The sequence below is a fragment of the Oryx dammah genome, unplaced genomic scaffold (genome assembly GCF_014754425.2).
Source record: "Oryx dammah isolate SB20612 unplaced genomic scaffold, SCBI_Odam_1.1 HiC_scaffold_29, whole genome shotgun sequence".
In the NCBI taxonomy this organism is placed as follows: Eukaryota; Metazoa; Chordata; class Mammalia; order Artiodactyla; family Bovidae; genus Oryx; species Oryx dammah.
Window position 1 is genome coordinate 9,407,171 of NW_024070213.1, and position 16,294 is coordinate 9,423,464.

At 49.7% G+C, this 16,294-nt stretch overlaps 1 protein-coding gene, 1 non-coding gene and 1 pseudogene across 2 annotated transcripts; all 3 read right to left on the reverse strand.

The window, feature by feature from the left end:
- Positions 1-5,474: 5,474 nt before the first annotated feature.
- LOC120857768 lies at positions 5,475-6,037 on the reverse strand (annotated as a pseudogene).
- Positions 6,038-10,219: 4,182 nt separating this feature from the next.
- Positions 10,220-14,154, reverse strand: LOC120857654 (DNA dC->dU-editing enzyme APOBEC-3G-like). Its single transcript, XM_040233327.1, has 5 exons — positions 14,076-14,154; positions 13,621-13,765; positions 12,254-12,539; positions 11,148-11,263; positions 10,220-10,632 (listed from the first exon to the last, which is right to left on the reverse strand). Exons 2-5 carry the CDS (start codon positions 13,756-13,758, stop codon positions 10,624-10,626), a joined length of 549 nt encoding a protein of 182 aa, XP_040089261.1. The 5' UTR covers positions 13,759-13,765; positions 14,076-14,154; the 3' UTR covers positions 10,220-10,623.
- Positions 11,868-11,969, reverse strand: LOC120858956. The gene has a single exon (XR_005719982.1). It is a non-coding gene; the product is annotated as a U6 spliceosomal RNA (small nuclear RNA).
- Positions 14,155-16,294: the final 2,140 nt, after the last annotated feature.

Genomic DNA, 16,294 nt, shown 5'->3' on the forward strand with positions numbered 1-16,294 from the left:
TGGACAGAGGAGCTACAGTCCACAGTGTTGCAGAGTCGGACATGACTGAGCAACTAAATGACAGAAACATGTGACCACATCTCATCCTTTGCTATCTGTCACCAGGGTCGTAGTCACCCCAGAGACCCAGGGCTGCCCTCTCTGTGTGATGGCCTCTCCCACTGACTCTCTGGCCTCCTGGTCACTGGGTTCCCCCCTGCCCACCCTACAGGCACCTCTGTCCCCACAGGTTCCCCTGGACCTCTCCTCTTTTAGGGGACAGTGGTCAGCCGACATGGGGCTGGGTGAATGCTGAGCCCAGGTGTGTAAGGTCTAGCCTTTATTCAGAGTGATGAAATCGCAGTAACACTGGGACTTTGTTCCAGGATCGTGGCTGGGACCTGGTTTGGGGCTGAGCTTCTCTCAGCCTGTGGGTTGACTCCTATTCTTCACCTGACCAGGGACCACCCCAGACGCAGAGGAGCCAGGAGACGGTGGTCCCACAGGGCCCTCTTATGCTTTCCTGCTGGGAGAGGAGCTCCAAGAAGACTTTCATAGGAAAGTGTGTCTAAATGCACCGAAAGCTCGGTGTCCAGCTCTTAGGAAATTTCCTAGCCCCAGTTGTCCAAAATGCCAGAGATTTCTAAAACTCAGTTTCACTGCCTTATTGACAATACTGAAAATTTGCAAACTACCGGAATGCCCTCCACTGGGGGAGTGCTCGGATCAAACAGGCCAGGACATACCCAGACGTAGAACAGCATGCGGCCTTTTGAGTAACGATGCGTTCATTTCCATATTTGATTGTTATGCATGTATAATGAACCTTTATGACTTGAGGAAGTGTTGATGATGTGCTCTGAGGGAAAAGCAGGACTCCAACTTGAGGGCGCTGTATGGTGTTAAGTGCAGCTCAGTTCATGGCCTGGAGGCTGGCCCTGTTCCCAGGGCTGTGTCTGTCCTCATCCATTTATTTAATCCTTTTTCTATCCTGCACTTACGCGGAGGCACAAAAAGGGTTAGTCACTCAGCGGAGGTTACACAGGTAGGAGGAAGCGTTGCCAGGAGTTGAAACCCAGAAATCTATACCCACAGATCATGGCTGCAGTCTGTCTGTCTTCTTTCTTGTGAACATATTGGGCAGAAAAAAAAAAAAAATCAGGCAGAAGAAATATGAGACTGTTCCTAGACTTACTTCTGAGCTAGAAGTCAAGCCTGATTATTTTTCCTGAATCTTAAGGGTTGAAGGGAGATGGGGGTGGGGGAGAGCCCTGATGTGCTGTTTCCTGTCTGTTTCTTAAGCTGGGGAATGAAGCAAATACTTGGTGTTCACATAGTATCATATTTAAGTCTTACAAAAAAAAAGAATATCTGCATTGAATATGCACTTAAACTTATTTAAAATATTGAGACTTTGCTGGTGGACCAGTGGTTAAGATTTTGCCTTCCAATGCAGGAGCCGCAGGCTCAATCCCTGCTCTGGAAGCTAAGATCCCACATACATCAGGGCCAAAGAAACAAAACATAAAACGGAAGCAAAATTGTAACAAATTCAATAAAGACTTTTAAAAAATGATCCACATTCAAAAAAAAAAAATTCTCTAACAACAACCAAAAAAAAAAAAAAATTTAGTGGTGCACTTACACTTTGTAACAGGAGTGATTTTGATTGTAGATCTGGGAACATTTTCTCCGTGACATTAAAGGACAAGTTGACTTCCTTTCTGAAAAGTAATAGTTTCCTGATAGGAAACTGCATAACCACTTCTTCCTCTAGCAGGAAGCTTTTTTTTTTTTCCAATTGTATCTAGATTAGGAGTTTGCTTATAAAATTGTGTAAACCTTTACATTAAAAAAAAAAAAATCATGACTATTAATTTCAGACCTTCTTCAATCATCCCAGGCAAAGGGTTCAAGGACCACGTTGATGAGAGGTGCTGACTGGTTCAGACTAGCTCTGTTTTGCAACCTTTGACCCCGAGAGCCTCAGTTTCCTCACCTGTGCAGTGGAGGTAAGGGATTGATTCTCACTGCTGGGCTGGGCGGAGATTTAAGTGAGCCACTCACTCTGGTTCAGACGTGAGGATTAGAATCTGGTGGACATTCAACACACAGTAAATGTTGCTTATTTTCACGTATTTCTGCTTCAGTTTAAGTCCTTAGTTTACAGCACAAGGGTGTTGTGAGGACCAGGGGTCACTTCCCAGGATGTGTGGTTGTGCACACTCAAGAGTCAACAGCACCAAAGACGAAAACCAAAGGCAGAACATGGAGGAGGCGACAAGAGAGTCCAGGGTGGCCGCAGGGTCCAGCCCAAGGGACTGCAGGCGTCCAGCTGAACCGGGCCATTACAGAGCAGGAGAATAAAACCCGACGGCTGGGTGACAGCTCTCAGGCCTGGCTACTCCGACACCGTTCTTTTCTTTTTTCTTTAATTTGAAGTTTAGTTTTAATAATATAAATGAGATTTTTATCTAATGATATTGATGACAATGACAATTAAAAATCCCTCAACAGCCTGCTGTGTACATAGATCCGGTAACATCTGAATATATGTGTGAGTCACACCTGTTTCCTGCACATGGAACCCTGTTGACCAAGGTGGGGGCACAACTGCTGGGCGTCTAGGACCCCCATCTAGAGTCCTGGACTCACAAATATAAGGGCACATTTGAAAAGCTAAATATCAAAGTAAAAAATAGCAGAGAGCCATCTAATTTGAACAAATGAGACATTCAAGGGACATTATTCAGAGATGAGAAATGAAAGTGTATTCTTGAGTAAATTTTATATGTGCATTACACTACAATTTTAAAAAGTATATTCTTTTAAAAATATAGTTCTCTGTGCTATACAGTAAGATCTTGTTGTTTATCTATTTTAGATGCAGTAGTTTGGATCTGCTAATCCCAAACTCTTTATCTATCCCTCCCTCCCCTTTGCCCCCTTTGGTAAACATGTTTCTTTTCTGTGTCAGTGAGTCTGTTTCTATTTTGAAAATTAGTTCATTTGTATCTTATTTTATACTCCACATCTAAGTGATCTCATATGCTGTTTGTCTCTGTCTGACTCACTTCACTTGGTGTGATAATCTAGAGGTCCATGCATGTTGCTGCAAGTGGTATTATTTCATTTCTTTTTATGGCTGAGTAGTATTCCATTGTGTGTGTGTATTATCCTTTTTCCTGTCCATTTAGGTCGTTTCCATGCCTTGGCTATTGTAAACAGTGCTGCTGTGAACACTGGGGTGCATGTATCTAATCTGAGAGTTTTCTCCAGATATATGCCCAGGAGTGGGATTGCTGGATCATATGGTGGATCATATAGTTGGATCGTATGGCTTTTTAAGGAACCTCCACAGTAGCTGCACCAATTTACATTCCCACCAACAGCGTAGGAGGGCTCCCTTTTCTCCACACTCTCTCCAGTATTTATTGTATCTATTTTTTTTAATGATGGCCATTCTGACTGGTGTGAAATGATACCCTATTGTAGTTTTGATTTGCATGTCTCTGATAATTAGCAATGTTGATCATCTTTTCATGTTCCTTTTGGCCATCTGTGTGTCTTCTTTGGAGAAATGTCTATTTACATCTTCTGCCCATCTTTTATTGGGTTGTTTGGGGTTTTTATTGTTGTTGTTGAGTTGTATGAGCTGTTTGTATGTTTTGGAAATTAAGCCTTTGCTGGTCCCCTCATTTGCAAATATTTTCTCACAGTCTGTAGGTTGTCTTTTTATTTTGTTTATTATTTTATTTCCTGTGCCAGAGTTTATAAGTTTGATGAGGTCCCATTTGCTTATTTTTGCAAAAGCAGAAACTTCTATTGTCTTGGGAGACTAACTTAAGAAAACATTGGTATGATTTATGTCAGAGAATGTCTTGCTTATGTTCTTTACTAGAATTTCTGTTTCATGTCTTATATTTAAGTTTTTAAGCCATTAAAATTTTTTTGTGTGTGGAGTGTGAGTGTTCTAACTTCAGTGATTTGCATGCCACTGTCCAGCTTTCCCAACACCACTTGCTGAAGAAACTTTTTCTCCATTGTGTATTCTTGCCTCCTTTGTCAAAGATTAATTGACCATAGGTGTGTGGGTTTATTTCTGGCTCTCCATTCTGTTCTGTAGATCAGTATGTCTGTTTTTGTGCCAATACCATGCTGTTTTGATTCCTGTAGCTTTGTAGTCTTATCTGAAGCCTGGGAGAGTTATGCCTCCAGCTTTGTTCTTTTTCTTTAGGGTTCCTTTGGCAATTCTGGATCTTTTGTGATTCCATATACATTTTAGGATTATTTATTCTAGTTCTGTGAAGAATTTCATCAATAATTTGAAAGGGATCACAAAAGTATATTCTTCAAATTATATGCAGTGTGCCTAGTGCCAGTCAAACAGCTACACTGTCCAGACAGTGTAGGGAGAGCGTGCTGGACATCTAATGATACAGAAGAAAAACATTTTAGCTACAAATGAATGAGAGCTAAGTATCCTCCAAGAACTGGCAGTTCCCAATTGGCCATCAGGTTCAGTACAAATTTCCCATTAGTATCCACACAAATGCTTGGCGTTAATGAGGTTGGTGTGGGATTCACATCCAGCTTGGAATTTACCTTCCTTTGCATCAACGACCCAAGATGAGCTTTACAGACACACTGATTCTTTTTTTTTTTTTTTAATAACAGTGTCTATTTTTGCAAAGATTTATCTATTTTATTTCTTTCTTCATGGCTGCACTGGTCTTCATTACTGTGCATGAGGTTGCGGTTCACTTCTCCAGTTGCAGTGAGCAGGGGCTGCTCTCTAGCTGTGGTGCACAGGCTTCTCCTTATGGCGGCTTCTCTTGCTGTGGAGCAAGGGCTCTAGGGCGTTCAGGCTTCAGTAGTCATGGCGCACAGGCTTGGCTGTCCTGCAGCATAAGGGATCTTCCCAGACCAGGGGTCGAACGTATGTCCCCTGCATTGGCAGGTGGCTTCTTTACCACTGAGCCACCAGGAAAGCCCCAAGACCTGCAAATTCTTAACATGAGCCTCTTGCAGACCAGGAGAAAGGCCAGGAGCTAGATTACTTCAGCCATGGTTCCTTGGGGCTTTCTGATCGCCTCTTTCACCCAGAGCATGGGGAGGGACATCTCCCTGTCACAGGGTGATGTCTAAGTTCAAGCTCCCTTCGGAGTGGTCTCATGGTTGGACCCCTGCTGGGCTTTCGGGCCCATGAGATTTTTGGCTGTATCACCCTCCATCACATGCTTTCTAAATCTGACTTCTTTCTTTTACTATTTTTACCTAAGTAGTAGATTTTCAAGTCCAAAAAGAGGCAAAAGCAATATTGTGTTTTTCTGTGGACTTCTATTAAATTTGCATATTACTTTAGTCTTATTCATTTCTTTTTTTTTTTTTTTTTTACCGTAAACTGCACGTTTATTAGCACTGGTGCTGCAACACAGCACTTCCAGTGGACATGAGGAGCTGCATGGAGGTGACCGGACAGGAACCGCGGGTCCTTACGTGTTCCACTCATTCTCGTCATAGTCCCACTCGGCTGAGAAGCCCTGGATAGGGGCCACCTTCATGTCGAGCATCCTCTTGGTCTGCTTGGCCACCCACTCCTCTTCAAAGGTGTGCGGGAGGGGGCCGTACCCTTAGTGCTTCTCCCAGAGGAGGAGGAGCGCGGTGAAGCCAGGAAGAACGTGGCCACGCCCACCATTGTCTTGCACCCGTTTGTGCTCCTGTTCATCTCAGCGAAGCTCTCCTTGAACTTAAGGTGGTACAGTTCAACTTTCTCACTGATGGAGAGGCTGCTCCAGGAAGCCTTCTCCTTCTGCTTCAAGGCCTTCTGGCTGGCAGACAGGTTCTTGACGTGGGCCACGTCAGGCGAGGGGTAGTCACCCCGGTCCACATAACTTGGGAGAGCATAATCTTCACTCTTTACAACACTTCCATGGGCCCAAACATACACCGAGGTGGAAAGTGCATGCCTGCCAATCAGGCTAAATACTCTGGTCGCCAACATTCTGCCGCTACCGACCAGCCGCTGCCAACTGTGCCCGCCGCGACCACCCTCTCCGATTCATAAATTTATTACAAAGCATTTTCTACAGGTTTTGTCCCTGCTGTGAATGAAATTAGAAGATATTCATGTAAGGACACACACCATGACAAAATCAAAATGACACGGAAACAGCAAACCCAGAGCAAAATTGTGTTGTCATTCTTGTCGACTCCAGGCCTGCCAGACCCCGTGGCTATCAGCCACCTCTCTAACTTTCACATTTCCTTACGGTTACTTGATGTGCTCGTGCTTCTGGTCCATCATCTTTTGACATCAGTTCTGATTGGGGAGAATATACACGGCTCCATCTTCCCATCACTCTTCTCTGCCTTGGAAGTGATATCACTGTTCTCAGACCCTCAACTCATCCCCACCTTCAGCTTTAACTCCTTTTTTCATTCTGCCAACCATGAATATCTCCTTCGGCACCCATGTGTATAAAAGGAGGACTCAACCTCCCCCATGTTTCTCCCTGCCAGACCACCTGCCCTGAAGCTCCAGATTTTCATTTTACATTTCAGAGCAAATATTCTGCTGCTTAAACACCCACCACTTCCTGCAGTGTACAGTGGAATATTACTCAGCCAGAAAAAGGAATAAAATTATACCATCTACAGTGATGTGAGCGGACCTAGAGGATGCTATCCAGAGTGAAGTAAGTCAGACAGAAAGAGAAAAACAAATATATTAACAAATATATACGGAATCTAGGAAAAGGATACAAGTGGACCTCTTTGCAGGACAGGAATAGAGACGCAGACGTAGAGAATGACATGTGCGCAGAGTGGGGAAGGGGGAGGGGCGAGCTGGGAGAGTGACGTTGACATATATGACATCTGTGTGTGCGATAGATAGCTGGCGGAAGACTGCTGTGTGGCACAGGGAGCTCAGTGCTGTGCGCTGTGATAACCTAGCTGGGTGGGATGGGGGCCGGTGGGTGAGAGGGAGTCTCAAGAGGAAGGGATATATGCATACATACGTCTGATTCCCTTTGTTACACAGAAGAAACTTGCACAACTTTATAAAGCAATTATACTCCTGTAGTAACATTAAAAAAATAAAAGGTATGCAAATATTTGTTGCTGAATGAGCAGTTATCCTTCCTTCCATGCTGTGTTGATGACGCTTGTGCATCTCAAAGGAGTCTCTTAGTGTCACATTCAAAGGATTGCCCCCTTTTGATATTCCACAGTCAGGCAGGAGGCATGCCCTTGTTAACTGGCATCTTGTTTGGAGCCTCTCAGCAACCATCGTGGGGGAAGGGTGGGGTTCTCCAGGGAGCTCATGGGAGGGAAGATTGGAGCCAAAGGACCCCCAGCAAGGGTACAGGACCCACTCAGCCCAAGCAGGGCTGCGAAACAGAATGGGAGTTCCTGTAAATGTCTCCTGCATGAAAAGAGCACCCAGGGCTTCCCTGGGGGCTCAGTGGTGAAGAATCCGACCGCCAACGAAGGAGACTCAAGCCCAATCCCTAGGCCAGGAAGATCCCTCATGTCGCAGAGCCACTAAGCCCAGGCACCACAACTACTGAACCTGTGCTCTAGAGCTTGGAAGCCACAACCACTGAGCCCAGGAGCTGCAGCTACTAAAACCCAAGCACCCCAGAGCCTGTGCTCCTCAATAAGAAAAGCCACCGTGATGAGAAGTCCGCACGCCACATTTGCTGCAGCTGGAGAAAAAGCCCTCACAGCAATGAGAACCCAGCACAGCCAAAAATGAAAAGAGCAGCCAGATTTAGCAAACAGAAATACAGGACCCCAGTGAAATGTGAATACATTTTTGGCTAAGTAAATTCCAAATTATTTACTGTTCATCTGAAATTCAAAGTAAACTGGGTGTGCGATCAGCCACTGGCAGTCCTCTGATATAGTGCTGTGTCTGGACCCTTGGACACAACACAGAGCCTTGCATCTTCACGGGGGTCCAGGGTGATGAAGAGACCACCCCTCCAGCTCCCTAGGGGACAAATGGTCCTGTCCCCTCACTCCTGGCCTCCTCCAGGCCTCAGCCCTGCCCCTCCTTTGCTCTCTCCCCAGGTCTCCCCAGGGATCGGGTCCTGTCTCAGTCCCTCCCCTGTGCTCTGAAGTCCCGTGTGCGTTCTCGGGTCTGACCAGGTCAACTCCAGACTCTGGCCCTGGAAACTCCGGCTTTGCTTGCAGGCTTCTTCAGCCTCCCTGTAAGTATTCTGATATAACTCACAGTCCTTAGGAAGGTCTCTCAGGGTTGGCCAGAGATTGGCAGGGATCCAGGTGTGAATGTGGCCTCTACCTACCTGTGAGACCTTGGGAAGAGGGAAAGAGGACTTTGCGTCATAGCCAAGTGGTGCTAAGCAGTAATTCCCTGAGATTTGGTAAAGCTAGGATGAGCCTGGGTGTGAAAAGGGCTTGGTCAAAGCTGGGAGACATGGTGAGTTTGCAACCAAAGGTGGGTGTTGAAGACAAGTGAAAGGGGCTCCCTCTTGGTCCATCTTCCCTCCCGTGGGCATGACTCCATCATCTCTGGGGACTTGCAGACTCCCTGACACGCCTGCAGCAGGAAGGTCAGGGGACACAGAAATGAGGGCATCAGCGCAGAACATGGTTGGGGCCCATGGGAAGAGGCCAGACCCAGGGTCAGCAGTGCAGGAGGAGCCCCCAGGGGTCAGAGAAGGAGCCCCCAGGAGGTAGGAGATGAGGCCCCATCAGCAACGCTGAGAGGAGGGGAACAGGCCTGGCCTGGGTCTGGGCCGTAATGACTCTGCTGCCAAGACCCCAGATGCTGCTTGTCACCCACGTCTTCCCTGGCACCTGGCTGCATGCGGTGTGAGCCAGAGTGAGCTGGAGGGCTGATGGTTTATTGCAGATTGAGTAATTTATTAAATGGGTGATCTATCCCCCTTTTAAAAATAGTAACGTCATCATCTGTTGAAGAATAACTATGTCAACATCGTCCTAAGTACTTGACATTTAACTGCCCAGCGGCCCTCAATCAGTCACTGTTATTCTCCACACATTACAGGTGAGGAGCTCAAGAGCCAATCTTGTTCCCTCTGCAGCCCAAACTGGGTCAAGTGAAACACCAACAGTTTTCCCCACCGGTCCCCTCTTACTGTAAGACACTGCTAGTGTCCTCTAAAAGAACGTATGGGCTCTGAGGTTCTGGGGTTTGTCCTATCTTCTTTCTTCCCCTCTGGAATGAGGTGTGAGGTCTGGAGTTAGGCAGCCATTCGAGACCCTGAGGAGACAAGTACTGAGAGCTGAGTCGAGGGAACAGCAATAGTGGGCCATGTCTTGACAGCATCACTGAGCAGCCAAGCCAGGCCTGGACCAACCTACCCACCCCACGTGGTTTATTTTATGAAATGAGCCCTACTTTCAGCTTTTCCAGACTGCTCTGACCCTGTCCACCCTCCTTCTTCCCAGCATCCTTTCCTTAGGCCCCTTGTGTTCCTACTGTTGGGTCTCAGCCCTGCTCCTCTCCTCTCCTTAGCTCTCCCCTCCCATCTCCCTCCCAGGTTACCCTCTTCTACCTGTCCTTCCTTCCCTCAGATGCACCAGCCTTCCCTGATTTAGTCTCTTCCTCTCTTCTCAACCATCATCATCATCTGTCCCTCATTTTCTATCGCTCAGGTCTCACACCGAATGGTTTTGCTCCCAGCTTCTTAGAGTCACATGTTTGTGTGAGGTTGTGACACATTTGGGGCCCGTGACACATGAGCAGAAGTCTAAGAGGAGAGACCTGGGGAGACTTTGCTCTCTGGACACCTTGTGGAAGGCTGACTCAACTCAATTCAGTCCCCACAGAGTCAGCGGCAGGAGAGAAATCTCGTGCCTGAGACCAGTCCTGCTTGGGTCCATGTACTGTGCAGGGGCCAGTTCATCATCTGTGCACAACAGCCCCTCCATCTGGCTTCCTCTCCAGGGCAGTAGAAGTAACAGTGGTGTGGGGATTGGAGTGATTCTGGGGTTATCTAGCTGCAGGTTTGAAAGTTCTCTTTCAATATTGAGACTTGTTCTTTCTCTTCTCTTATCGCATGGTCTGTCATTTCAAAAACAGTAATACTACCAGTGTGATAGGTTGTCAAAAGCTGCAGATTTTTGAATCATAGGTTTCCCTCCTACAAGAGTTAGCTGATTTTAACTCATACCAGCAGGAATTAGTATGACCATTATACCTCCACTCCACCATGAATCAGATCCACTACAAAAGAAAAAGGTATTTGCATCTTTGCAACTTTTAATAAATTGTTTATAGTTCACGATACATTTACTAAGGGAAAAAACTGAGGTATTCTTAATATTCCATTTTATTGCTTTCGTTTAAAATCAATTAAAATATTCATTTATCTAAAAATCGGAAACTATTCTGATAGTATTGAATAGAAACCTACTGACATAGATTTGAAACACAACATAGGTTTGAATGAAAAGTAAATCTACTCAGATTTTTATTTTAAAAAAATCTATTTCTTTTGATCCATTTGCTTTTTGCTGGTCTGTTTGGATCAGTCTAGAGACAGTAGCAAATGGCATGTTTACATTTCTTGGAAGAAGGTGTTTTGTGCTGCTGTTGAATAGAGGTCTTCTGCCTTCTTTAGAGAGGCTGGCGTCCATCCTTCAGTTTTACTGACCCTAGGACGAAGCAGGGAATGAGACAGTTGGAAGATGACATAAAAACAGAGAGGAGGTCTGGGGGGTGTCACAAAGATGGCGAAGGAAGGAGGGACACAAGCATGTGAGGAAGTCGAGGGACCCCTCGGGAAAGGAAAGCAGGGATGGAGCCAGTGTCGCAGGAGGGAACAGATCACCCCAGAGGAGGCTCTCAAAAGAGGGGAAAGCCAGGCAGGGACTCCCCTGGTGGCTTAAGAAACTGCCTTCCAAGGCAGGGGACGCGGGTCCCACCCCTGGTCTGGGAATGAAGATCCCACGGGCCTCAGGGCAGTTAAGCCCACGTCGCAACCAGAGACATGCGCAGCCCGCCCTGGAGCCCTTGCTCTGCAACAAGAGAAGCCTGTGCACGGAAACTAGAGAGAAGCCCCTGCATGCTGCGACGAAGACCTCCTGCAGCCCAGACATAGATAAAGCCCCAGGGAGAGAAGAGGAGAGGAGCGGGGAGGTCCAGGGAAGCAGCCGGGAGGAACCCTCACCCTGAGAATGGCCTGCAGTTCCTTACTGAGCTCCTGACTCTTTACCTCCAGCCCCTCCCAGGGCTGAAAGGGTTTTCCCTGGTGGTCCACGAAGGTTACCCAGCAGCGCTCAAAGTCTGAAATGGGACCAGGGAGAGAAAGGTGAGCTCCAGTCTGGGGATGGGCTTTCCCCGTCATCATTTCGCTGCCTGCTCTCTCTTTCCTTTCAGGGACTTAGCTTACCCCTCAAATTCTTTCTTCTTTAAAATTTTTTTTAATTTTATTTTTAATTGAAGGGTAATTGCTTTACAATGTTGTGATGGTTTCTGCCATACATCAACATGAATCAGCCATAGGTATACACATGTCCCCTCCCTGTTGACCTTTCCTCCCATCTCCCTCTCCAATCCCACCCTCCTCGGTTGTCACGGAGTCCTGGCTTTGGGTCCCTAGCATCACACAGCAAGTTTCCAGCTGCTATCTCTTTTCCATATGGTAATGTGCATGTTTCAATGCTACTCTCTCAAATCATCCCATCCTCTCCTTCCTCCTCTGTGTCCAAAATTCTGTCCTTTCCATCTGCGTCTCCTTTGCTGCTGTGTGAACAGGTTCACCAGTATCATCATTCTAGATTCCATATATATGCATTAATATATGATATTTGTCTTTCTCTTTCTGACTTGCTTCACTCTGTATAATAGGTTCTAGAACTGAGTCAACATGTTCCTTTTTTCAGCTGAGGAAAATGTGGAATGCTTCATGAGTCTGTGTCCTCCTTGCCTGGGGGCCACGCTCCTCTTCCCTGTATTGTTCCAGTGTTAATAATATGTGCAGCTGAAGCAAGCCCTCAGATTCTTTCTTGCTACTGGAATCTGAGCCAGCCCATTCTCCTTCTTTCTGGAAACCCCCTAGTCCATTCATATTCACCCCCCCACCCTCCCCTCCTGAACCACCTCTGCCCCTCTGAACTCTCTCTTTCCATAGGCTCTTTCCAGAGTCTAGTCTCCCTTCTCAGGCAGCACACAAAGGCCTCTGCACCACAGATTCCCACCCTGCCCAACTCTTTCTAGCAACTTCCCATAGGCCTCTCCCTGCCACTGCCCCACCCCCAGGAGACCCCTGCTGACCCTCAAAGGTCATGATGTTGATTCGGGCCCTCGCTTGCAGTGCGCGCAGGCCACTCTCATGGCTCCCAGAATTGTTGAGGGTATAGAGGCGGGAGGCAAAGATGTGCAGGCTTATGTGGCGGTTCTCCTCCAAGAATGTAGTCAGTTCCTGGGCACAATCGTAACAGGGGCTCCAAGAGATGAACCAGGTGAGCCTGTAGCGCTGATTCCGGTCCAGATTCCAGGAACTGATCTGTTCCAGGAAGCAGCGCTCTGCATGGCAGGGTTCCCCTGGTTGATCCCGACCCTACGGAGAAGAGGAAGACAAGCGTCCTGTCCTCTGCTGTGTATGGGCTAGTGCGGAGGGAAAGACCGTGGAAGGAAGGCGGGTGAGGCACTGGCCCCCAGCACGAAGTTAGAGTGGGGGCCAGCCTCAGCACCCAGTGAAATGCCATTTCAATGCAGGATTTACACGATCCAGAGGAATGCCAAACCCCTTGAGAGGCAGTATCCCTATGGCTCTGCACGGCTCTGAAACCAATCAGTCTTCAGGCAGATGTTGCTGTTTCCTGCATCACAGAATTGCATTAATTTTGATTTTTAAACCATTGGGTTTAAGTACGACTCATCTTGATTTCTGAGTTTACTGGAGTCCCTCTTATCTTGTGCCCGTGATAGGGCCTTCAGACACCTCACCTAGTCCAGCCGTGCCGGGAGAGAGGAGGCCAGGGGAGCTCCAACACTGGCCTCCTGCCATGGAAGTGGGCATTTCCTCCCTGGAGCGATTCACTCTGCTCTCCAGCTCCTCCACGACCCTACCCCACTAACCCACGGGTGTGCCAAAACTTTTACAAGCTTCTACTCTGGCGTCACCCTGTGCTAAGCCCAGTGATCCCTGGGCTAAATACAGTTGGCAGCAGTGGGGTTGTGGGGATCACTACCCTTGCCAGAATCTCTCAGGCAGTGGGCTGATGTCTTGCCCAGCCGCCCAAGCCTGTGGCGATTGAGAGAGGATCGGGCTCTCTGGCAAGAGCCTGCCCTGGGCGGAGTCCAGGGGAGAACCCGGCCGCTCGTCCACATGTGCCACCCTCCGTCCCAACCCCTCCCCAGAGGCGGAGCAGGAGAGGAGTAACCAAGTCATGAAACTCTGGGGTGACCCTGGACTGGAGGGCCAGGCCCTGGGTGCTGTGACTGGCTTCTGACATGTGGCTCAGAGCTGTCAATCACACAGAAGGGGTCCCCACCTGATTCTGGGCAGAGCAGCGGCAGCAGCTACAGGGACCTTGTGAGAGAGCTTGTGGGACACCCTGTGTGCAGCTGACAGCCTTCTACCCTGAGTGTCCCACCACGGGAGGGCCCGCCTGCTGCGGGCGGGCTGGGTTGGTCACCTTGTTGCGCACAAAGTCCTTGTACTCGTCCAGAGGGATCATAGCGTTACCATCCAGCCTCTCCAGCTTGTAGCACAGGTAGGTCTTGGAAGGCCATCCTTGATTGTTGAAGTTCTCAGTGAAGGTGTTTTCATCCATCAGGTGTCTGAGGACAGAGGTGGGAGAGGCCAGAAGACACGGGGCTCCTTCTGGGACCGCCCAGGGCTCCCCTCTCTGCCACACCCCTTCCTCCTGCACCCCACATCTCTGCTGGAGCCACTAGACCTCCCTCTCTGACCCCCACTGGGGGCTCCCGGGGAAGTCAGGGTCTCCCCGCAGGAGCAATGTGGGGTGCTCAGAGCCTCGATGATGACCCAGTCCTCTGCCTGGAGTCCGACTGGACACGGCCTCTCCGTGCCACTCTGCCCCCTGTATCCAGCCCCGCTCTGCCGGGCCCCATGAATCAACTTCTTTACCGTCCCTGGCTCCGAGTCCTCTGATGCTATGCTCAGTCACAGCCTGTGGCCTCCTCCTTGAAGTCGTTCAAGCAGCAGGAGCCTTATATATCATCAGAGTGCCTGGAAGCTGTTGTGTCAGCAGAGTTGGGCCTCACCCCTTCCTGAACTTGGGCCACTCATGCCACCCAAGAACTTCCTCACCCAAATGTCACACCCTCGTGGACAGCTTCGATTTCCATTTCCCTGTTCTGATAAAGGCCCTACCTGGATGCCACCAGGACTGACCATGGACCAGTGAAGTCTGGGGGGGTGTCTGGGAGGTCATCTGGGGAGCAGCGGCCAACCAGGCAGGCAGCGAAGGGACACTTCTGAGTAGGAGATGGCATCTGTACGAGGACCTGGGTTGCAGAGACCAGGCTGGGTCGCCAAGAATCTCCCCACCACCATGCCCCAGTTATTACCTTCCAGGGACGGAAGATGTTGTGATTCAAACCAAGCCCTGCTCTCGCATCCCCAGCGTCTCCCCCCATCACTCAACCTACTACATGCTCCTGGTTACCCCACCTTCACCCTCATAAGTTTCTGAGGGAGGGTCTCTGGTGCCTGAAACCCAGTGCTGGGGGCAGAGGGTGACCCAAGGAGTCTGGGGCTCCTGTTGCTAAGCCCCTGTGCCCTGGAGGACCCTCAGAGGAATGAGCCCCCAAATCTGCCCCACCCCTTCCCAGGTGGCTCCAGCAGCCAGAGTGCTAGGATCTCTCTGAGCTCAGCCCAGCATCAATTGCCCCTCAAGGCTGGGCGGGAGCATCTTGTGGGGAGACCAGGGCAGGGGTTCATCGCTGGGAAGGCACCCTGCTCCCGCATCCCCAGGGGAGGTCTCCCGGCCAGTGTAGCTCCTTATCCAGTAGCTCTGAGGTCTTTTCTTCTAGAATGTTTTCCAACACCGTCTCCTTCCTCACCCTCCATACCCCAGCCTGGCCAGGCACCCCTGGACCTTCTGTTCCCTGCTGAGGCCTGGCTGCCCCTCTCCAATGCAGACAAGCCAACCTAGCTTGTTTCCACATCTGGGGGGCAGGGGGAGAGGGGTCCATGTGCCAGTGACCGACCAGCACACAGCACAGGCAGCTAAGAGAATCCATGTTTGGTGAAGGTTGGAGGGATATCAGAGGTGGCAGTGTTTGACCTTCCTGCCAACGTTCTAAGTCTTGAGTCACCAAGTCACAGAGAGAAGGGATAAGAGGATGAGGAGCTATCAGCTTAGATCTGGGTGGGCCTCACCCCTCTCTTCTGCCCCCGCGCCCCCTAGCACCCTCCCACATGCTCTCCCTGGAGCCCAAGGCCCTCGGGGCAGCAAGAGCCCCGGGACCAGGGCACCCCCTCGCCATCTCCCTGAGGTCCGGGAGATGCTGGTTTAGTAAAGGCCTTAGTAGAACCTAGTGACGAACATCTGGGCCCAAAATAGCACCCGACACCACTGGTGTGATGACGAGATGAAAGTGTGCAGCTCACCTCCATGAGGAGAGAAGAGGGAAGAAAAGACGTCCTGTCTTTTCTGGGGCACGACAGCCCCTCCTCGATGTCTGCCTCTGTCACATAGAGTGAAAACGTGGGAACATTCCCCCACACTGCTGGAGATCTCCACCCAAGTGTGGGGAGGTCCCAGAAGGGAAGGCAGGACCTCGGCCCCCCTGGAGAGGGGTGGGTGCATGAGAGGAGCGTGAGCCCCCTAGCAGGCGAAGGTTTTGTCCGGTTCCACCACCAGGAAAACTGGGAACAGGGCCAGATGCCCTGGGGGAGCCCAGATTGGGGCCAGACAGGCAGACTGGGCCAAAGGACCCCGGGGAGGGGGCAGGTGGCTCAGCCCGAGTGCCTTGGGACGGGGGAGGATGATCCTGGCATTGCCAGCCAGGCTGCCCTGTGCAAGTTCCCAGCTCTGGCCTCCTGTGAGTGCCCTTCACTCCCTAGAGCAGGAGGAAGGATGGGATGCCTGTGCCTAGGTCTCAGCAGGGTTCCCAAACACCTCCAGGGTCCCTGTGTCATGGGCAAAACCCTGAGACCAGAGCCTGGGGAGATGGGCCCCTGAAGTGGGGGCCCTGGGAAGATGGGGGAGGCTCTGTCTGGAACCCTCCCTTTGTCAGCACCGGGTGGGGGCCTTTCTCCCAGTGTCAGCCCACCTGTGAACCTGGGTTGCCCCCTTTGCCCAGAGGGACTACACCTCTGGATTTGGGGGTCACTTCCAA

Coding starts and splice junctions, on each gene's coding strand:
- LOC120857654 (XM_040233327.1), bottom strand. CDS start 13,758: ATGGATGAAAACACCTTCACTGAGAACTTCAACAATCAAGGATGGCCT. Junction 12,540..13,620: donor AGGACTTTGTGCGCAACAAG/GTGACCAACCCA, acceptor TCTTCTCCGTAG/GGTCGGGATCAACCAGGGGA. Junction 11,264..12,253: donor CAACATCATGACCTTTGAGG/GTCAGCAGGGGT, acceptor GTCCCATTTCAG/ACTTTGAGCGCTGCTGGGTA.